The sequence below is a fragment of the Rutidosis leptorrhynchoides genome, chromosome 4 (assembly GCF_046630445.1).
Source record: "Rutidosis leptorrhynchoides isolate AG116_Rl617_1_P2 chromosome 4, CSIRO_AGI_Rlap_v1, whole genome shotgun sequence".
Lineage (NCBI taxonomy): Eukaryota > Viridiplantae > Streptophyta > Magnoliopsida > Asterales > Asteraceae > Rutidosis > Rutidosis leptorrhynchoides.
The window spans coordinates 81,512,415-81,537,003 of NC_092336.1; the positions used below are offsets into that span (position 1 = coordinate 81,512,415).

General features: G+C 37.2%; 3 protein-coding genes across 3 annotated transcripts; all 3 read right to left on the bottom strand.

Moving 5' to 3' along the window:
* Positions 1-276: 276 nt before the first annotated feature.
* On the bottom strand, positions 277-1,593 carry LOC139840770 (uncharacterized). Its single transcript, XM_071831017.1, has one exon. It carries the CDS (start codon positions 1,591-1,593, stop codon positions 277-279), a length of 1,317 nt encoding a protein of 438 aa, XP_071687118.1.
* Positions 1,594-19,113: 17,520 nt separating this feature from the next.
* Positions 19,114-19,527, bottom strand: LOC139840772 (uncharacterized). The gene has a single exon (XM_071831018.1). The coding sequence runs from the start codon at positions 19,525-19,527 to the stop codon at positions 19,114-19,116; it is 414 nt and encodes a 137-aa protein (XP_071687119.1).
* A 1,748-nt stretch (positions 19,528-21,275) lies between these two features.
* Positions 21,276-24,360, bottom strand: LOC139840773 (UNC93-like protein 1). The gene is made up of 6 exons (XM_071831019.1): positions 23,183-24,360; positions 22,913-23,103; positions 22,721-22,781; positions 22,232-22,292; positions 21,788-21,876; positions 21,276-21,339 (listed from the first exon to the last, which is right to left on the bottom strand). Exons 1-6 carry the CDS (start codon positions 24,358-24,360, stop codon positions 21,276-21,278), a joined length of 1,644 nt encoding a protein of 547 aa, XP_071687120.1.
* Positions 24,361-24,589: the final 229 nt, after the last annotated feature.

A 24,589-nucleotide genomic window follows, 5' to 3' on the forward strand; every position in this document is an offset into this window, starting at 1 on the left:
CCTATTTGCGAGCACTTTCGCAATGACCTTGTAGTAGCTGTTGATCAAACTTATGGGCCTGTATTCGTTGAGTTCGGATGGATCTTTTACCTTTGGAAATAACGCTAGAAAATAGGAATTGCATCCATGAGAAATATTACCATTGGACCAGAACCAATGCAATGCCCTCACACGATCATCCTTAATGATGTGCCAAAACCTTTTATAAAACCCTAAATTGAAGCCATCGGGACCCGGGGCCTTTGACATGCCACAATCAGAGACTGCATCAAATATTTATTTTTCGTCGAAAGGCCTTTCTAATATTACCACATCCTCGTTCGAAAGTACCGCATGATCGCCACAGGTTAACTGTGGCCTACTAGAGTTCTGTTCACAGAAGGCAGATCTAAAGTGATGGAGAATCGCATTCTTAACTGTAACCGGGTCATCCTCCCACTTACCATCAATATATAATCCACGAATGTTGTTTTTGTTATTCCTTCTTTTGATTTGGACATGGAAAAACTTGGAATTCTCGTCACCTTCGGTTGCCCAATTGATTCTAGCTTTCTGTCTCAACATATCCTTTTTTTCTTTGTCTTTTTTAATCCAAGAATCCCGACAATCCATCCACCTTGACCGTTCATCCTCACCAAGGGATCTATTTTCAGCAAGTAATTCCCACTGCTCCGCTTCTACCTTAAGTAGTTCAATATCCTCGTCGATAGACCCGAACATACTTTTATTCCATGACCTTAAATCATCTTTTACCTGTTTCAATTTTTTTCTAAAGCAAATGTCAGGCCTGTTGGAATCACATTGTTTAGCCCAAGCCTTCTTGACTATATCCTCAGCTCCATCTCGTTCATACCGCACATCAAAAATCCTAACAGGTTTAGGGCCATAGTCAAGGTTTTTAACACTAAGCATTATCGGATAATGATTTGATAGCTTTCTTTCCAAAGCCACGGAGGATAGATTCCCCCACCTATTGACGAAATCCGTTGATACTAGAAAGCGGTCTAACTTGCTAAATTTTCGACCATTGTCACAAATCCGAGTAAATTTCTTGCCTGCAAGAGGGATCTCAATCAAGCACATTTTATCGATAAAATCGTTAAACATACCTGCTCGATGGTTCATAAAGATGCTGTTTTGTCTTTTATTCACGTGTCTGACCTCATTGAAATCACCGCATAGTATCCAATCGGGATTTTGGAACCTCATAAGTTTTTCTAGACTATCCCAAAATTCTTTCTTACGCTCGTCGTCATGGGGGCCATACACGTTTACCATTATTGTATCATTATCTGCACCTTTGAACTTTCCTTTAATAGCTAGAAAAAACTTCCCTTCAACCACCTCATTGACATCAAAAGCATGACTATCCCAGATTGTCAAGATACCCCCTAATCTTCCCGCAGCAGCTTTTTGAACATAACCATAGTCAGAGTTGCCCCACAACCTCTCAATCCACGCATCGCTTAGAACCCGACACTTAGTTTCTTGAACCACAACAATCGAAGGGTTCTCTGTTATGCAAATCTTATTAAACCAACCCACTTTACCATCCTTTTTGAAACCACGAATATTAATGGAAATTGCCTTCATTGATAACAGTTGATTACCTATTGACGACGCGCGTTTATTGTTGTCTGGGTGCCCAGACGAGCCCGACTTTTGACCCAAATTCGCTTGTGTTTAGGCTGCCTTCACTAGAATCTGGAGTAGGGTTAATTGAATCCTTTAAATGTTGACCACTAGTCTCAGGTACTTTCACCTTCTTCACTTTATTACCAGCTTTTTTCTTTTTGAAAGCCCTTTTCGAAGCCCCCAAAATTCTAGCCATCCTTTTAGCATTCGTAATCTTTGATGAGGAATTCCACTTGCTTACCCTTTCCCAGATTGGAACTCTCGAATTAAGTGACGATGATTGACTGGCGCTAGGGGAATTGGGATCCGTAGGTGTGGTGAAGATTAATTTGTCTTTTGAAACGGTGACCTCGTCAGAATCTTTCTGTGTGTCGATGCGTGAGGAAGAATGGATACCTTTAGCGGGCTCATCGATATCATTAGCGGGCTCATCGCTTGTAGGTTAGGTGTAGTGGACTCAAAACTTGGGCTAACGCCAGGCCTACCACCACCCAACTCTTTAGATTCCTCATTCACTTCGTTTACAACGTTGAATGTATCACCTTCAGGCTCATTAGCAGTAACATCATGGGTATTAATTCCAAGCCCAATATCCTCATCTGGCCCAACTCCCTCTACTGGCCCACTATCATTTTTACCTAATTCACTTTCATTTCCAGGCCCAAAATAATCCATCTCATCATTAGTTTTCTCGTGAGTTGGGATCACTTTGTCTAGGTTTGTTTCTAGGTTTGTTTCTAGGTTACGTTTCTTGGAACTAGTGCAGCCGTTCTCTTCTACCTCGAAAGTCGTGTTGTCTTTGTTAATCGAAAAATTGTTGGAAGTCCCCATGCACTTGGACCCTCGGCCTTCTGTATCAACCGATTGACTTTTGGCCGGAGAAATTTCCATCTCCGGTGACTCTTCATCATCGTCATCAAGATTACCTTTAATCTCACCTTCTTCCATTGATGCTTCTGAACCCCACTCGCTTTTTGCGTCGTCATCGTCATCGTCAAGATCGATTTCAAAGTTATCTTTTGGGTCCTCGAATACCTTGGCATAGAACATAAACTTCCTGCTTTTGATTCGTATCTCTTCATTTACTATTTTATTCCCATGGATTTTGGTAAGAACCCTACCGACTGAGAGATTTTGATTCCCCTCGAACCGGCAGTTTTCAGTATCAAAGACTTTACCATACCAACCAGCAATCTTCTTAAAAGTTTTTTCGTTCCAACATAACACGGGGACACCGGTGATATTGAGCCATGCTAGTCTACCAGAGTTTTTTCCATATGTTCCCATTTTCTCATGTTTGTGAGCCATCGTTTGAGACTGTGATTGTCATCCTTTAAGATATTGTCTATCATGTTGTTTGAAGGACAAACAAGCACTAATTCCACCCCCCCCCCCCAGTATTTCAAATCAATGTTCTTGAAGCATTCAACATCAAGTATGGCACTTAACTGCTGTAGTACCTCATAAGAGTTGACCTCTGCAAGAATTGCTCTTTCAAGTATCGACTGGTTATCTTCATCCTCATTGACTGGAACAATCCGACCAAGATTCGAAAGAGACTTGTCTTTAGACTGCGATTTATCCAAAGCATCCTTGTAGGATCGATCATCTTTTGGTTTCCATACGTATTGATTACTAGTGGTACTCGTGTTATGTTTTGCAGCATGCTGCCCTTGAACATTCTCTTTTTGTTTGGTATCATCAGGTGAAGATCTTTCCTTTGCCTTGAAAGCCTTCAGAAATAATCATCCCCAATAGAGATCTTATTCAATCTTAGGGCAAAGATCTCCATATCAGCAATCCCTTCAAAGCGAACAAAACCAAATCGGTGGCCGATTAGGAGCCGTTTTTTTTGCAATATACACGTCGTTCACCTTTCCATATGGTTTAAACAATCTCCAGAGATCTGTGAACTTCCACTCCACCGGAAAGTTGTAGATCATAAACGAAGACACTCGGCTGCTGCTAACCCTCGAGAACCTGTTCTTGTACCCGTTGCCGTTGTATTCTGTCGTCCCGTTCCCTTCTCCGCTCGTGTACTTGCAAAACTCTTAGCATTCCGGCAACTTTGGACGGTTGTCCACTCACTCTCTCTCTCACAGTTATCGCTCATTTTTTTAAATGTTTATCCACTCTGAAGTTGAAATTTTATTGTTTGAAGTTGAATATTCATAATTATTCTCTTTAGTTTTTTTGTTGGGTTTTAAGATTTAAGTTGATATATTTGCGAAAATGGTTGTTGTATTGAAAATTAGATTAATTTTATTGTTTGATTGAGATTTAGTTTTAGTTTTTAAAGATTGGATTAGTGATTTGATGGGTTTTTAATTTGGAAATTTGATGAAGACAAAAATGAAGGTGAAGCAATGAAGAGGGAAAAAGACTAAAATGCCCTCACGTGCTTCGCACATGGGATGAGATAACGGAAAAAGAGACATAAACCAAACAGAAGGACAACGAGCGTTATTTTTTGAAAGTAAAGTGACGACCCCAGCAAAAAAAAAAAAGGTTTTAGGACGACGTGGATGATTTAGGTATAAGTTCAACGACGACTGAAGTAATTTTGTCTAAAAAGAATGACAATTAACTTTTCATTCCCAAAAACATCTGAACCACTAAGATATGAATTCAGAGATCCGCCAGACATCATCTATAATTTAAATGCCTTAAATTACCTTAGATTGCCAATGTAACCCAGCGAAAAACACATACTCGAGAAGCATAACTCGGATTTCGAGGATATCTCGGCATTCCGGGGAAATTTCGGGGAGATCTCAGGCGTTACTTACGTTGACTTTTTATTTTTATTTTTATTTTAATACACACACACACACACACACACATTTTTACAAGCTTTTACAAAAAAATTCGATAAATGAGCGAGAAAATTCGAGAAATTACGAGAACTCATTTATCTATAATGAAGAATCTAAACCTGCTTACTAAAACACTGCTTCTGCATCATGCTACTGGAACTGGAACACAATTCAAGTCTAAGAGACCTCACATATCTAAACCTTAGAAGATGCTTATTGTTATAATATATAAATATATATATATAAATGGATAGTCAATTATTGATACACAAAAGTAATATTATTGTATTACCTAAACTTGTGATATTTTTGCTATAAATAGCCATGAATGCAAGCATTAAACTTGCACCATTTCTCACACTTACAAAGTGTTTCTTTCTTTCTCTCCATTATCATCTTTGTTCTTACACTTCATTATTAGTATTCTTAATCAAGAATCAAATCACTAAAGGTAGTTATAAGCCTACTGAATTATAACATCAAGAATCAAACCACTAAAGGTAGTTATAAGCCTACTGAATTATAACACGTTATCAGCACGATAATCTTAATACTAATTATGGTTGGCTCTGCCACCTAAATGATATATGGTCGGTTATACCACCTGAATAATATATGGTCGACACTGTCGTCTAATTATCATTTATGTTACTAACATTTATATTTCAATTATCTAACATTTATATGGCCGACACTGTCGCCTAATTATCATTTATGTTTACTAATATTTATATTTATGTTATATAACATTTATTAATGATTGCTTACATATGGTCGACACTGTCACCTACTTATCATTTATGTTATATTAAATTTATGTTTAATGTTTATATACTTATGAATATAAAGTGACTATAATTTATCATGTTGTTTGTTTTAATAGAAAATGTCGAATCTGGAAAAGCTTAAATTTACTCCTTTAGAATCAACTGGAAACTACATGCCATGGGTTATAAAAGTAAAAATGCATCTTAAATCAATGGGCATTCTTGAAGTCATAAATGAAAACAACACTTGTTCTGAAAAAGAACAAGCAACGGCATGTTGCTTTATTCATCAACATATTGATGAATGCTTACAAAATAATTATGTGACTGTAGAAGATCCCCATGTTTTATGGGAAGGTCTCAAAAGCAGATTCAATAATCAAAGAGAATTTTTACTTCCAGCTGCTATGGAACAATGGAGAACATTAAGGTTCCAAGACTTTAAGAAAGTAAATGAATATAGCTCAGCTCTGTATAATACATGTTCACAACTTAAATTCTGTGGACATGAAATAAGTGATGCAGACATGATGGAGAAAACTTTCTCCACAATGAATGCTGCAAACATCACAGTGCAAAGAAATTTGAGAATGCTAAAGTTCAAAACATATCCTGAACTTAATTCATATCTCTTAGTTGCAGAGCAAAATGATGAGCTATTAATGAAAAATCAGCAATCCCGTCCTACTGGTACACTTGCAATCCCTGAAGCAAATACTGCAAATAATTATAAACAGGGACAAGGACGCGGACAAGGTCGTGGTTATAATAACCATCACCATCATCATGCCAAAAGCCATAACTATGGTAGAAACCATCCTTATGGTAATGGTAATGGGCGAGGACGTGGTCGTGGTCGTGGCCGTGGTGGTCAAAGAAATAATAATCCACGAAAATATAAATATCAACCACAAAACAAGCCCACTAAACAAGATGTTGAAGAAAATTCTTCTAAAAATTCTGAAGAATCTTGCTACAGATGTGGTAGAATGGGCCACTGGGCTAATACTTGCCGAACATCTAAACATCTTGTTAAGATGTATCAGGATTCGCTGAAAGATAAAGAAAAGGAAGTAAACTTTGTGGATAACGTCGATCCAACAGTCACTGAGAAACCATCTGATTTATATGAAGATTTCTTGAATGTTTAAGTTGTGTGTCTTTCGAAAAATAAACGATTTAATATCGTCTGTCTTTGTCATTATGTTTGCTAAATGTTTCAGTACTATCTATTTGCGTTTAAAATATTGTGTAATATTAATGTACTCACTATTTATTTCTTATATATGAAGTTCAATATGAATTTTGCTGGAATACAACATCAATCAAGTGGTGGAGATCTCTGTATAGCAGACAGTGGAACTACACACACTATACTTAAATTCGAGAAATATTTTATTGATCTAAAACCAACGGAAGGAACTATACATACAATATCAGGACCTGCTAACTTGATAAAAGGGATAGGAAAGGCAAATTTCATACTACCAAATGGTACAAAATTTTTAATAAATGATGCCTTATTTTCTCCCAAGTCAAGCAGAAATTTATTGAGTTTCTCCGACATATACCTTAACGGGTATGATTATCAGTCAGTGACAACAGAAAATGAGAAATATTTAAGTATCACTGACAAGAGTCATGTGGTTGAAAAACTGCCAAGACTTAGTTCTGGATTACATTATACACATATAAATGTACCAGAAATACATATGGTAGTTAACGAAAAATATATTGATCCTGGTGTATTCAGTTTATGGCATAACAGATTAGGCCATCCAGGATCAACAATGATGAAAAGGATTATTGAATGTACTCATGGACATCCACTAAAGGATAGAAAAATCCATCATGATACAATGGTTCCATGTACATCTTGCTCTCTTGGAAAATTGATAACTAGACCCTCACCACTTAAGGTTGAGAAAGAATCACCAATGTTTCTTGAAAGAATTCAAGGTGATATATGTGGACCAATTCATCCACCATGTGGACCATTTAGATATTTCATGGTTCTAATAGACGCATCTAGCAGATGGTCTCATGTTTGTCTGTTATCAAGCCGTAATGTGGCATTTGCAAAATTTCTTGCCCAAATTATTAAATTGAGAGCTCATTTTCCTGATTACACCATTAAAAGGGTGAGACTTGATAATGCTGGTGAATTTACATCTCAAGCATTTAATGACTATTGCATGTCTATAGGAATTGTTGTTGAACATTCTGTTGCTCATGTGCATACACAAAATGGTTTAGCCGAGTCATTGATTAAACGTTTACAGTTAATCGCTAGACCATTGATAATGAGAACAAAACTCCCTGTATCTATATGGGGTCATGCAATTTTACATGCTGCTGCATTGATTCGCATCAGACCAAGTGCAAGTCATAAATATTCCCCCTACAACTTGCTTTTGGTCAAGAGCCAAATATTTCCCATCTTAGAACATTTGGTTGTGCAGTGTATGTTCCAATTGCGACACCACAACGTACAAAAATGGGTCCTCAAAGGAGGTTGGGAATATATGTTGGATATGAAACATCTTCAATATTAAGGTATATTGAACCTATGACAGGTGACATTTTTACAGCACGTTTTGCTGATTGTCATTTTAATGAAACATTGTTCCCTAGATTAGGGGGAGAAATGAAAAATAAAGAAAATGATGTTTCATGGTGTGAACCTCAATTAAAGTATCTTGATCCTCGCACAAAAGAATGCGAGACAGAAGTTCAAAAGATAATGCATATACAAGAACTTGCAAATCAATTGCCTGATGCATTTACAGATACAAAAACGGTGACAAAATCATATATACCAGCAGTAAATACTCCAGCTCGAATTGAAATTCCAAAAGCTGGCAATAACGTCACTCATGAATCTTTGCCACGTCAGAAACGTGGAAGACCAATTGGTTCAAAGGATAAAAATCCTCGAAAAAGAAAATCAGCTGATAATGAAGTAAAAGAAAGTGTTCAAGAAGAACCACAAATCAGTACTCCTACTGCAGAGGAGATTGATGATGTCAATACAGAAATTGCAATCAATTATGCATATTCAAAAATATTATGGAACCGAAATGAAATGAAAAATCTTGATGAGAAATTTTCATTTAATGTTGCATATGACATCATGAATAATAATGATGATCCAGAACCAACATCTATGGTTGAATGTCAAAATAGACATGATTGGGCTCAATGGAAAGAAGCAATACGAGCTGAATTAGAATCACTCAATAAAAGAAAAGTTTTCGGATCCATCATTCTCACTCCTAAAGATGTGAAACCTGTAGGATACAGATGGATTTTTGTCCGAAAAAGAAATGAGAAAAATGAAGTTACAAGGTATAAAGCTAGACTTGTAGCCCAAGGTTTTTCTCAAAGACCGGGAATTGATTATGAAGAAACTTATTCCCCTGTTATGGATGCAATTACTTTTAGGTACTTAATCAGCCTGGCAGTTTCTAAAAATTTAGAAATGCATCTCATGGATGTTGTGACTGCTTACCTATATGGATCACTTGATAGTGATATATATATGAAGATACCTGAAGGATTTAAGGTACCAGAAGCATCAAATGCAAAACTCAAAGAAATGTATTCGATTAAATTACAAAGATCTTTATATGGGTTAAAACAATCGGGACGTATGTGGTATAACCGATTAAGTGATTACTTGATAAGCAAAGGGTATACAAATAACCTTACTTGCCCTTGTGTTTTCATTAAGAAAACAACATCCGGATATGTGATCATAGCTGTTTATGTTGATGATCTTAACATCATAGGTACAAATAAAGAGATCTATGAAGCCATTCAACTTCTAAAGAAAGAATTTGAAATGAAAGATCTCGGAAAAACTAAGTATTGCCTTGGTTTACAAATTGAGCATATGCCTAATGGTTTACTTGTACATCAAACAACATATACTGAAAAGATTTTGAAACGTTTCAATATGGACAAGGCAAAACCATTAAGTACTCCTATGGTTGTTAGATCACTCAATGTTGAAACTGGTCCATTTCGTCCATGTGAAGATCATGAAGATATTCTTGGACCAGAAGTACCATATCTTAGTGCAATTGGAGCTCTTATGTATCTTACAAATTGTACAAGACCTGACATTTCTTTTGCAGTTAATTTGTTGGCAAGGTTCAGCTCTGCTCCTACCAAAAGACACTGGAATGGGATCAAACACATATTTCGATACCTTCGAGGAACTACTGATTTAGGATTATTTTATTCTAACGAATCAAAACAAGATTTGGTTGGTTATGCTGATGCAGGTTATTTATCTGATCCACATAAAGCTAAATCTCAAACTGGATATGTATTCCTAAATGGAGGTACTGCAATATCATGGCGTTCTCAAAAACAAACACTTGTTGCTACATCATCAAATCATGCCGAAGTGATTGCATTACATGAAGCTACTCGGGAATGTTTTTGGTTGAGATCAATGACACAAATCATTACTGATTCTTGTGGACTAGAACGCGATAAAAGTCCAACAATTATCTATGAAGATAATGCAGCTTGCATAGCACAGATGAAAGAAGGGTATATCAAAAGTGACCGAACCAAACACATACCTCCTAGATTCTTCACATACACTCAAAATCTCATTAAGGACAACGAGATTGAAATGAGATATGTTCAATCCAGCAAAAACTCTGCTGATCTTTTCACGAAAGCACTTCCAACTGCTATTTTCAGAACACACGTTCATAACATTGGCATGAGACATGTTCAAAAGATGTAACAACCGAAGCGATGTCTACTTGAGGGGGAGTCAACTCCATGCTGCACTCTTTTTCCCTTAGCTAAAGTTTTTCCCACTGGGTTTTCTTTAGCAAGGTTTTTAACGAGGCAGTAACTTACAGTTGATCTTCAACAAACAAAATTGCTATCCGAGGGGGAGTGTTATAATATATAAATATATATATATAAATGGATAGTCAATTATTGATACACAAAAGTAATATTATTGTATTACCTAAACTTGTGATATTTTTGCTATAAATAGCCATGAATGCAAGCATTAAACTTGCACCATTTCTCACACTTACAAAGTGTTTCTTTCTTTCTCTCCATTATCATCTTTGTTCTTACACTTCATTATTAGTATTCTTAATCAAGAATCAAATCACTAAAGGTAGTTATAAGCCTACTGAATTATAACATCAAGAATCAAACCACTAAAGGTAGTTATAAGCCTACTGAATTATAACACTTATATGATATGTATATTAGAATGTTGCAAGTCCACATGTGTATATTTATAATGTGGACATCTATTGTATAGAGTTGACTGCCTTTACCAGTTTATATCTCTCCGTGCAGCCATTAGTGAAGCTGCGAAACATAAGGGTTGCGCTCTTTTCGTAATAAAATACCGAACCATAAATATTTCAGCTGATCATTGGGGAGATATGTATGTATTATATGAATTGCAGGACAGATTCAAAGTGACATAAACAATTTACAAGGTCAATGTATTGAACATTTTTTACAGCAGGAAAGTACATCTTGTATATGTTTAGTACCTTCCCTAAAAGTCTTCTTCAAAAAGCTTTGTGGGTTGTGATCAAGTTCTCAAAGCAAACTTCGGCACACTGCGGGTATTAATTATCGGATGTCAAGGGCCTTTTAATTCTAACTCAAACATTTCTCAGTGTTGTGATTTAGCGCACTTTCAAGACTCGAGAAATTAATAGAACAATTAACAATAAATAAAGACACAAGATTTTACGTCGTTCGGCGTGAGGCCTAGTCCACGGGCGGAAGCAGGGAAGGATTTTATTAGCAAATATGACAAACTCGAGGTTACAGTGTATCACTCAATCTAGAATCTAAAATACTAACAACGTATTTAGACCGCTCACTAGATTATAACACTTCTCTCTTAACTCACTCGTATAGAATTTTGATTAACAATTCTATACCTCACTCTTTTCTCTATACTACTTTTACAAGAGTTAATTAAACTCTTTCAAGTATGGGATGATCAAAATGAAATCCATGCACTTCCTTTTATAGTTGAACTTGTATGTTAGGAATAAGACTTCAAATTGCATACTCCTTCCATTTGTCATTTGTTTAAAACAACTTGTAAACAAGTTGCCAACAAGTTGTAAGTTCTAGTGCATCCCCTTTCTTTGACTTGTAATACCAATATGTATACAATTTGAATTTGACATCTCAAATACAACTCATAACATAGTTGGCATTTTAGAGTTTACTAGATAATAGTTGTCATGCATGTATGTAGTCTTCATTCTAGTGTGAAACCAAGTTGGAATTGAGTCAACAAAACCATTGTGGGCTTGACCAAAGCACCATCCAACAAATCTCCACCTTGACGAACATTCCACGCCTTTGCTATCCTCTCTCAATCTCCGCTTCCTTCCAGCCCCTGAGGGCTCATCACTTTTGAATACCGCGAATGCCAACCAAGTCCAAGCAATGTTTAAATTTGATTGTAGTAACTACCTTCGTCAACATATCTGCTGGATTATCTGATGTACTAATCTTTCTCACAATTATAACCCCTTTAGATATTACTTCGCGAATAAAGTGATACCTTATGTCTATGTGCTTGGTTCTTTCATGATACATTTGATTTTGTGTCAAATGTATCGCACTCTGATTATCACAATGCACAATAGTCTGATCTTGTCGTATACCAAGATCACTAACCAAACCCCTCAGCCACTTTGCTTCTTTCACACCCTCTGTCATAGCCATGTATTCTGCTTCAGTTGTGGACAAAGCAACAGTCGATTGTAATGTTGCTTTCCAACTAACAGCACATCTTTCGAGAGTAAAAACATACCCAGTCTGAGACCTTCTCCGATCCAAATCACCAGCATAGTCTGAATCAACGTATCCGGTAACATTAGTATTACCACCGCTATCAAATACTAAGCCAATATCGGTTGTCCCTTTAAGGTACCGAAGAATCCATTGCACCGCTTGCCAATGAGCTTTCCCTGGACGATCCATATATCTGCTCACCACGCTTACCGCATGTGCAATATCAGGTCTAGTACATACCATAGCATACATGATGCTACCCACAGCACTAGCATATGGAACATGTGACATATGCTCCACCTCCTCCTCAGTTTCCGGTGACAATGCCGATGAAAGTTTGAAATGTGCAGCAAGTGGAGCACTAACCGGTTTGGAGTTATCCATCCCAAAACGCTGAAGAACCTTCTCAATATATTTCTTTTGTGACAAATACAATTCTTCTTCACGTCTATCTCTGATAATCTCCATTCCCAATATCTTCTTAGCTGCACCCAAATCTTTCATCTCAAACTCAGTTTTGAGTTGAGATTTTAACTGATCGATCTCTGACATGTTTTTCGAAGCAATCAACATATCATCCACATATAATAGCAAATAAATATACGAGCCATCAGGAAGCTTCTTGTGATATACACAACTATCATAATTACTCCGTGAGTAACATTTACTAGTCATGAATACGTCAAACCTCTTATACCATTGTCGAGGTGATTGCTTCAAGCCATATAATGACTTTTTCAACAAACATGCATAATCTTCCTTTCCTTGGACAACAAATCCTTCTGGCTGGCGCATAAAGATCCGTTCCTCCAACTCACCATGTAAGAATGCCGTCTTGACATCTAATTGCTGCAACTCCATATCAAGTAAAGCAACCATGGCAAGTAAAATACGCGGATAGAGGTATGCTTTACGACCGGTGAGAAAACTTCATTAGAGTCAACTCCCTCTCTCTGAGTAAAGCCTTTTGCTACAAGGCGTGCTTTGAACCTTTCATCTTCTACACCCGGAATTCCGTCCTTCTTTTTGAAGATCCATTTGCATCCAACAATCTTCTGACCTTTTGGAGGTTTCACCAGCTCCCATGTATGATTCTTATAAAGAGACTCCATCTCTTCATTCATAGCTACAGACCACTTTGCAGATTCTGGACAACCAATAGCTTCACGATATGTAGCAGGTTCTTGGACCTCTATATCTTCTGCCATGCTCAGAGCATAAGCTACTAAATCTTCATGCCCAAACCGTTGTGGTGGTCTTATAGCTCATCGTTCTATATCTCTTGCTAGATTATAATTCTGTAGATCATGTTGCTCATCTGAATGATCTTCTGGTGTCATATGATCAACACCAAAGTCATGTACATCTTCTACAACGGGCTCGACAGGAGTATCTTGTACTACTTCTTGTGAAACATCTATTTCTTGCTCCACCTGCTCCTTAACTTCACGATCTATTCCAGCAACTACTTGTTCTTTCTCTGTCTTTTTCAACATAGCTGACTCGTCAAATGTCACATCCCTGCTGATAAGAAATCGGGATGATTTACCATCAGGGCACCACAATCTATAACCCTTCACCCCATCTGCATACCCTAGAAATATGCATCTTTTGGCCCTTGGCTCAAGTTTACCATCTTTCACATGAGCATAAGCAGGACAACCAAATATCTTCAAATCACTGTAACTTGCAGGGGAACCTGACCATTTCTCCAAAGGAGTTTGACAATCAATTGCTGTTGATGGAGACCGATTTACTAAATAACAAGCTGTGTTGACAGCTTCAGCCCAAAATATATTTGGTAATTTTGCATTTGAGAGCATACACCTCGCTCGCTCAAGGAGCGTCCTATTCATTCGTTCTGCAACTCCATTCTGTTGTGGTGTAAACCGCACTGTGTGGTGTCTCACAATGCTTTCGTTCTTGCAGAACTCATTGAATTCGCCTTTGCAGAATTCCAGTCCATTGTCAGTTCTCAAGCGCTTGATGAACTTTTCAGTCTGCTTCTCTATCATCATCTTCCATTGCTTAAAATTGACAAAGACTTCATCCTTACGTTTAAGGATATAAACCCACACTCTTCTCGAATAGTCATCAATAAAGGTTAACATGTATCTCGCACCACCTTTTGAAGGAACAGGAGATGGACCCCAAAGATCTGAATGGATATAATCCAAAGTACCTTTTGTCCTATGAACGGCTGTGCCAAACTTTATTCAGCTCTGTTTGCCGAATACACAGTGCTCGCAGAATTCTAATTTTCCGATATTCTGGCCACATAGCAAACCTCGTTTACTAAGTTCCATCATTCCTCTCTCGGTCATGTGCCCAAGGCGCATGTGCCATAACTTGGTGGTATCTACATCTTTATCTGATGAAGAAACTCCAGCCGCACCAGTGACCGTGTTACCCTTTAACAAGTAAAGGCCGTTGAACCTTTCACCTTTCATCACAACAAGTGCACCTCTAGAGACTTTTAATACTCCACCTCGAGCTCGATACTCGCAACCGATGGATTCCAGAGTACCCAAGGAAATAAGATTCTTCTTCAATTCTGGAACATGCCTGACTTCTGTCAAAGTCCTCACTGTGCCATCATACATCTTGATTTGGATTGTTCCTATGCCAACAACCTTACAAGCTACATCATTTCCCATAAGGACTTTACCACCATTTATTTCTAGATAGGTGGCAAACCAATCCCTAATAGGACACATATGATAAGAACAACCCGAATCAAGAATCCACTCGTCAACTGAGCGGCTATCGGTAATACTAAGAACATTTGCGCTATCAGAATCATTTTCTGCAACCGCGACAACTTTATCGGCTCCCGTTGCATTCCAAATCTCTCTCTTTCCTTTTAAGTCTGGACAGTCTCTTCGCATGTGACCTTCCTTGTGACAATTGTAACACTTGATCTTTCTAGATCTTGTTTTTGATCTAGAACGACCCTTGTTGTTACTACTTGATGTTCTATCGTTACGTCTTCCTCTCGCCACCAAACCTTCCGCGCTTTCTTCCACATAATCCGCCGATGATTTCTTCCTTAACTCGCTAGAGTTTAAGGTAGATTTGACATCCTCCATGGAAATAGTTTTTCTACTATATAGTAGAGTTGTAACCAAATGCTTGTACGATTTTGGCAAGGAACATAAGAAAATTAACGATTGATCTTCATCATCAATTTTCACACCAATATTATTCAAGTCCAAAATTATTTTATTGAACTCATCGATGTGATCATTTAGTGAACCTTCTTTCATCCGAAGAGTATACAACCGTTGTTTCATATACAACCGGTTCGTGAGACTCTTAGTCATATATAGAGTTTCTAGCTGTTTCCAAAGTCCAGCCGGTGTGGTTTCTGCCGCAACTTCTCTAAGCACACAATCGGCAAGATTTAGAATAATCATGCCGTGTGCCTTTTCCAGAAGTTCATCCTTCTCTTCATCTGTCAACTTTTCGGGAAGAGATTCTCTCCCTTTCAAAGCTAACAAATAACCTTGTTGGCTCAGTAGAGCCCGCATCTTCATTCGCCAAAGACCAAAATCGTTCTGGCCATTAAATTTCTCTACGTCGGACCTTATTATCGTCATCTTGTATATTTAATCACAGCTATAGCTCTGATACCAGTTTGTTGTGATTTAGCACACTTTCAAGACCCGAGAAATTAATAGAACAATTAAGCAATAAATAAAGACACAAGATTTTACGTGGTTCGGCGTGAGGCCTAGTCCACGGGCGGAAGCAGGGAAGGATTTTATTAGCAAATATGACAAACTCGAGGTTACAGTATATCACTCAATCTAGAATCTAAAATACTAACAACGTATTTAGACCGCTCACTAGATTATAACACTTCCCTCTTAACTCACTCGTATAGAATTTTGATTAACAATTCTATACCTCACTTTTTTCTCTATACTACTTTTACAAGAGTTAATTAAACTCTTTCAAGTATGGGATGATCAAAATGAAATCCATGCACTTCCTTTTATAGTTGAACTTGTATGTTAGGAATAAGACTTCAAATTGCATACTCCTTCCATTTGTCATTTGTTTAAAACAAGTTGTAAACAAGTTGTCAACAAGTTGTAAGTTCTAATGCATCCCCTTTCTTTGACTTGTAATACCAATATGTATACAATTTGAATTTGACATCTCAAATACAACTCATAACATAGTTGGCATTTTAGAGTTTACTAGATAATAGTTGTCATGCATGTATGTAGTCTTCATTCTAGTGTGAAACCAAGTTGGAATTGAGTCAACAAAACCATTGTGGGCTTGACCAAAGCACCATGTGATGTTGAGGGTGTTGGCAAGGTGAAAGTAAAATTGTTTCACGGAGCTGCTTACACGCTTGGTGGTGTGGCGTACGCACCAAAGATGTGCAAGAATCTAATATCCTTAAGCCAGGTGGATTCTCAAGGATACTCCTATTCGGCCATAGGTGGAGTTATGAAAATCACACGTGGCGTGAAGGTCCTGATGAAGGGAGAGAAGTATGAGGGTTTACATCGTCTGGTGGCGAGTACAATATGTACTCGTGTCTCGAAGGTTTTGAAAGCGTGCACGCGGGAAACAGGTCGGGAACATGTTGGGACATGTTTGACCAAGGTAGATGATGGTGAGAAGGAAAATCCTACTGTGTTGAAAGAGGTGATTCGAGACTCCTCTTCGGTGTCAACTAGGTAAGTTGACAGGGTTAGCTGCACATGATTGTTGGCCAGTTTATTTGAATCGTGGTTCAGGACCGAGGTGATTCAAGGTGTGTGCAGCGGTGATAAGGAGGCCAATGGTGAAAGTACTAGGTGTTAGTATTTTCGGTGACGAAGAAGATAAATGTTTGTCAAGGTGGAGATTGTTGGACAATAGTCCAAATATTTGAAAAATCATTTAGTAGCCAAAATGAAATTGGATTTTGCATGGTTGAAGACTTTTTTAGCCTATTCATGTGCAAGTTGTAATTCAAAGAAAGAAGGTTGAAATTCTCTTCTTTTTTTGCACATGTCAAGTTGGTTGTTGATGTGGTAAAGTTTGATTTGTTTTCCTACAAGTCAAAGAAGGTAAGCAACAAGTGGCTAAAATTGTCCAAGTAAAGTGTATGCATATATGTCTTCATCTATAAATAGGTGATCATGCATAAGGTGAAAGGCATCCAAGAGTGGGATCAAGTGATCCAAGTGAGGATCAAGTATCACAAATGATAAAACATAGTTGATAGGATTTCAACGGAGTGTGTTTATTTGTGAGGCCGAGAGTTATTCTTGTTAGGATTGTAAAAGAGTGTACGGGAAACTTAGATTTTATACTAAAATCTAAGGGGCTTGGGTTTGGATTTAACTCATAGTGTACTTTTTCTTGTACCGAGATCTTTTATATTATAAGAATAAAGGGAACTCTTTGGGGTGGACGTAGGCAGGGTTTTGCCGAACCACGTTAAATCGTCGTGTTATCAGTTACTTTATTTTGCTAATTATTGTTTCTCGCAAGTTTGTCTCAAACAAATTATATCCCCGCTTCCGCTAGTGTGGGTGCGCTTGGCAAATTGTCATAACAAGTGGTATCAGAGCGTATCCAGGTTTATCGGATATTTTTTGTTTGGAGATGGCGGAAAACAGCGGTAAGCAATTTAAGGTGGAGCCATTTCAGATGGCGGATGATGATTGGAATATTATTAAACACATGAACGTGTTTAATGGTCCGGTGGATCAACTTGAAAAGTTGAGGTTTATGTTGAGGAAGAAGATAAGACCCTTATTCTTCTTGCCTCTTTTCCCAGTTCGTATGATATTTTGGTCACTACTATTCTTTACGGAAAGTCTACTGTAAAGATGGAGGATGTAGTACCGGTAATCTTATCACAAGATTAGAGACGAAGATCCAGTGACCATTTTGAGCATGGGTTTGCTATGGTTGGTCATGGAAGGGGAAGGTTTGCCGAGAAGAGATCTAGTGATAACGGTAGGTCTAGATCTGGAGACGGCGTGAAGGGTTTTCAGTGCTTCAAATGTCAAGAGTGGGGTCACTACAAGAAGGGTTGTTCATTCTGTAAGAATGGTGAAGATAAATCTGGGGGTTCATTAGCTGTAATAAAAGTTAATGAATCGGTTAATTTGGAAGATGCTCTCACAATCTCCAAAAGTTCTACTTCTGCTCAAGATGAATGGATTTTAGATTCGGGTTGTACGATGCATGTATGTTCCAAGAAAGCTTATTTTGATAAGCTAAATTAAAGAAGTCTGAGGTGGACGTAGGCAGGGTTTTGCCGAACCACGTTAAATCGTCGTGTTATCAGTTACTTTATTTTGCTAATTATTGTTTCTCGCAAGTTTGTCTCAAACAAATTATATCCTCGCTTCCGCTAGTGTGGGTGCGCTTGGCAAATTGTCATAACAAGTGGTATCAACACTCAGTTTCTAGTTTAGTGATATCTACCACTACTTTAAGTTAATCTGCAGGGTCAATATATGAATATATGAATAGGTGGGTATTCATCCGAATGTTTCAATGTTTCAGCTTTCACGCGTTATTGATTAAAGTCGATAAATCTTTGTAGTTCTAATTATACTTTCCAACACTCGACAACTCTACAACATCAATAAAAAATCTAAACGTGACCACTTATAATCTAATTAAAAAACATCATCCCAAACTGTCTGTATTACAGATGTAATCCAATTGGAATACCACATGTTTATGGAACATCAAACAAGCAGGGCACCACGCAATCCATCATACGGAAAATTCACTATCTATATATCTATAAGTAATAAGTACTCCAATTCCAAATCCAAAACTAGAAACGATCATGATATATTTAATTAATCTAGCTCTTATATGATGCTTCAATGTTATTTAAACAATTAAACACAATAAAAATGCATCAGAAACCTCACAAATTAGCATAAAAGTCACTGAATGTAATGTGATATCGAAGTACAGTATAAAACATGTCATCAGAAGAATTAGTTCTCTACATATACAATGAAATGATATACAATAGTACCGAGTTAATTCGCGTAAAATCAAACCTCAATTACCAACAAATGCAATAAGAATTATCATCATCAGAGAAGGCCGAACAAAACGAAGAAACCGAGTAATATTAGCCAAACAATATGAACTAACAGAAGCGCCTGACCTGATACCGCACCACTACCTCCATTTTCATGATCACAAAACCCTAAATTCGCAACAGAAACACCAGCACAACGCGCTTCAGGACAACCGCACCAATACGTAACGTTATCGACGCCGCATACCGGCGCAGGTCTAAAGCATTTAACCGGACACGAACCGGCAGTTAATGAGTTAGGGCAGAGAGAGCCGGATTCGGTGTCATCGGATGGTAATCGGAGGATATCTGAATCGATAGTGACGGGATTAGGAGACGCGGTTACTGTAACGGCGATTGTGATTGTGATGATGATGAGAATGAGAATCGGTGACGGTGATGATGATGATGATGGTTTCGCAGACATGTTGATGATTAATCGGCGTGCTTCCGGTGAGGAAGCTCGCCGTCGTTGAGATATGGAGGTCGGAATTATAACTAATCGGGTTCAATTCGAAGAAAGATTGGAATGGGGGTTAGGTTTTAGGCCGTGTAGAAAAGGGAGTACCAAACTTGAGAACGGTTCAACGAATATGATTTCAGGCCAACTAATTTTATTATTCTTTAACTTTATTTTCTGAAGGTTATAAACTTTTTTAAATTATTGTTCCAAAGAAACAACGTGTCTATTATTGCACATCACATGACCCTTTATCAAAAAAGATTTCTTTCGTTAATATGAGACCTTTAATTTAAAAGTACTCCGTAGAATATTTGTTTTCTGACAGACCTACTTAAAGTTACACACAGGTAGATTTTTGGTAGAAGGTTCAATTCACACAACTAACTGTGTTTGATAGTTGTGGGTTATATAGCCCGGATAACTAAAACTATTAACAATTTTTAATTACATTGTTTGAATAATTATAAGAGCACCATTAACCTTCACTGTGACGTCAGAGTCAAACGATGTATTTTTTGGTGATTTGAAAGGTTTATATTTGACCCCCATTAACTCAAAATGTCACATTTTTGTGTCAAATATTTGGAGGGTAATGTGGTAAGATCTGATTGTAAATTGGGTGTAAAAAATAAATAAATAACAAAAATATATTAATAATCAATTATGATTGGATGGTTGTTCTTGTCACCCTTCCGTTAGAACCCTAACTAACGCCTCAAACCGTCAAACTCTAACGCCGCGCTATTGCCGTCAAATTTCGTCAACCAAAGCCCGGTATGCAAACAGGAAAGCAGCTGACATTGCGTTGCGTCTGGTCTAAGTGCCGATATAGAAATGATAATAAATTATATACTAAACCATTGAATACACAATTATACACTATAGTAAAACTTAAACAAAGTGTGAACACTAGCATATTGCTGACATCATGCCGACATTAACATGACGTTATGTTGTCAGCATAACGTCAGTTATTTCGTCTTTTTAAATTTATAAGAAACCTATACTAATACTTAAACAAAGTGAAAACTAGCATATTGGTGATATCACGATGGCGTTAGCATGACGTCATACTAACGTCGGCATGACGTCAATTATTTCGTTTTTTCTAATTTTTTTAATAAGAAACCTTGGGTTTTTTTTTATTATAATCAATAAATATGAGATACGAGTATACTAAGAGGATTCGTCTACCATTTATACTATAATATACACTAAACTAATAGTTAAACAAAGTGAATAATAGCATATTGATGTCGTTTACGTAAGCACAATGTCAACTATATTGTCTTTTTTTTCATAGGAAATGGGTTTTTAGTTATTATCAATAACTCAATAGTAGAGACGACGACTAATCTTTTCTTTAACGATAGAATCATATATACAATTTAAGTATTTGTTAAGCGTCCACAATAATCTCCATAATTAGTAGAAACCTTGTTGAAAACTGGAATATGAAGACTCCATTATAGCAATCTTAAGACCATGTTTGTTTTCAACTTAATGAACTTAATAGAATGAAACTTAATGTAAAGAGTAAAAAAATGAGTGTTTGTTTTCAACTTATTAAATAAGTCGTGTCTTAATACAATTTACTTATCACTTATTTGACTACTTTGTCGTGAATGACATCTTTCACTTTGTAAGTGAGGACGTTACGCATCATCACCCACAACTTGTGGCCACCAAGCCCACTACGCAATCGGGTTGGGCTAACATTGAAGACCCCTTGTTAAATACGTACTAGCAGGTCTACCACCATTCTTATCACCTGCACTAGTGTTGCCAAGAAAAAAAAAAAAAGTAATTTGTTGTTGACCCATGAAATGAAAAGTATATTGTGTTACACATTGATGGATATATGTATCAAAATGTATAATTGTGTGTTTACCCAAACAATCAACCCATCCAACCCTGCACGTTTTTGAAAAGTAGATTGGCCCAAGTTGACACTAACCTAATTCAAAAAGTGTAATATGACAGTTTGACTGCTGGTAGATGGTTATGGTACGAACAACTGAGGAAGGTAAACCATCTAAGATCCATAAAGATAGACAGCTTTCATGAGAACTCAAATGATATGGTTTACTTCTATACTGCTTGACGGTTAGTATGTACGGAGTATAAGAAAACTGTTGGTGCATATTGTTAGTCCCAAGTTCATTATAGTATGTGGTGTGTAATAGTATACGAATTGTTATACGTTAATGTTTAATTTACACACCTGGAGTGCAACCGCACGGATGCAAGATGCATCCGTACAGGTTCATTGGATAACCACACGGTTGCATCCTGCAACCGCACGGTTGCATCCTGCAATGCAACCGCACGGTTGCATGTGCTAAATGTATTTAATGACCAACTCAGGTTCATTGTTATGGTTACGTATCCTAAACGCTTCTAAGCATTGTATCCGAATTCCTGGTCGTCTAGCACTCTGGTGGGTTGATCTTAATCATCTTAAAGTCAATCATATTGTTAAGATCATCGTTTCAATTAGTTATTTTGATATAAAACCCAATATCGAGTTATTCCGCACTCGATATTGAAGTATTGATCGTTTAATTCTGTTTACACGATCCTACAAAAACGCTTTATGAAAGATTAATCCTAACGTTTTAGATAGGTTTTTCTTGAACATGAAAATGACTATAAGCTTTGCTTATACATAATCTTTAAACCAAAACCATCTTGGTTTGCTCTCAACATATTGAGGTAAATTCACTAACCTGTCATAGCCATAATTGGAAATGATCAAATGAATCGTAATAACCTTTATTAGTAAATTAATACACCCCTTCCTCGGGTAGCCTAAACAGAAAAAATATTATCTGTTTATTTGTTTAGATCAATGAATACTACGGAGTATCTTAGTCTATTCTTTATTAAACAAAACAAACTAAGCCGTAAGCATCATCTAAAAAGATTAGAAAAACCAAGAATAACCTGTTTCTATCATTAGTAGTTTAGTACAAGGGTGTTTTGGGTTCCACAATGCTCTTAATTATCCGACAAACCATGGCTTAGGATTTATCCTCCAAATGTTCCAAAGCAACAAATGTTTTAAACAAGTAGTATTACCAAACAAACTGTGTGCAATATACCATGAGGTAACAATACTAAAAGACTAAGTTTACAGTTGGACTTCAAGAACTACATTGAAGGTATCAACTTGTTGACATGGTAATGCAAAAGAGAAAGAAAAAAAACTACTTCAACTAAATAAAAAAAGCAAAGATATAACAAATTTTCAAGCAAACAAAACACAATCTACAATTCATTCACCTATAAAACTGTTATCTTCAACATCTTCTTCTTACAATCTTTTAAGTTGGCTTTGTAAACTCACTGTTAGACTCTTCCACTTTATTATCTTCATCGTTTACTGCTTTTATAACCAAAAGCGCTAACAAAGGATAACTTATAGTAGTTAATACCCAATTCACTATCAGTTGATTCATAAATGGCACTTTATGCGCATCAATTTGCCATGCCACCGCTGCACCTGCACTTTGTACTCCCTTGTAGAATCCAACATATCTAAAACAACAACAAAATCATTATTATAAACTGTTTTATAGTAATTAGTAGATATGCAACAATAATTAACAGTATATACCTGCTAAGAATGATTGAATCATTAGCCAAACCGCCGATAATCCAATAAACCATACTCTGAAACATTGCATCCAACAAACCATAACTAAAATAAAGCACAAATGGCCCTGCAAAATCACTACCATCTTTCTTAAAATCCAGTATTTTAACCGTCTTGTTTTGTACATCATCATAATCATAACCCCTCTGATTAAAAAACCCACCGATCCAAATCGCAGTTCCTAACACCGCCACAACTGTAATCCCCACTAAACCCCTCGTTTTTCGGCTTTTAAAACTAAAATCCATAATATAACCAATCATAACTGACCCAATCATCTGAGCCCCCCAATAAAACACATTATTCAACCCTTTTGTTCTCAATGTAAACAAAGCCCCATTCACATTATTAAACTGATAACTGTAAAAAAAGTTACTGGCCCAAGCGGCCGGTACAATCATTAACATCTTCCAGTTCGTAAAAAGTTTCGCGATTGCTACAGATTCAGTCATCACATTCGAATACTTAACATTAGTACATCTCGACCCGTCGGGTCGAACCACTTTACTCGGGTGCAAAATGGCTAAAGCAAGTAAACTCCCAATTGTCATAAACACCATGAACCCGATATACGTTCCATCGTTAACCGAAACCGCGGTTTCGCGATGATAGTTCATAACAAAAGGAATCAAACCGCCAATAACACCACCTAAATTGAATATACTCCAAAACATTGAAATATAAGTTCCTTTTCGATGAACGGGCGGGTATGACGTCATGATCGCACCCTGACCCGCCCATAGTAACCCTGCACCAACACCTAACAGAGCGCCTGCAACGATCGCAAACGCTTGATGTTTATGATGATTGTAGTACAAAAATGAACCGGCGTAAAGTATGTAAGTGGTGCAGCCTGAAAAAAGTGTGAGACGTGGGCCCAGGATGTTGTAAATACCACCACCCAAAACGCCGAAAATGGCGAAAGTGGTGTACAGGGCGGTGTTAGCGTTGTTTGCGGCGGTGTGATCAACTTGACCACCACCGCCCATGCCGGACAAGGCGTTGAACATGCCCGGGCAGCAGAAACAAACCAGCCCGATTAGCCCGATTTGGATCAGAGGTGAATTGTATCGGAAATTGGTGGTAATGGGTTTATTTGTAACGGGTGACCCGGTTTCTTGATCTCCGTTTTCACCCATGTTTTGGATTAACAGTTTAATCGAAAAGGTGATAAGGGTGTGTGAGTTTGAAGGTGTGATGAATAGATTTATAGTGAAGAATTAGTGGATAGTAATTAACTGTGATTAGGAGTGAAATAAGAATTGAAGAGATTACATAGACGAAGAAATTGAGGATGTGACAGACATAAGAGGAGAACAAAATAATTGAAAATTGAAAATTTATCTATCTATGACAAAAATATGTGTA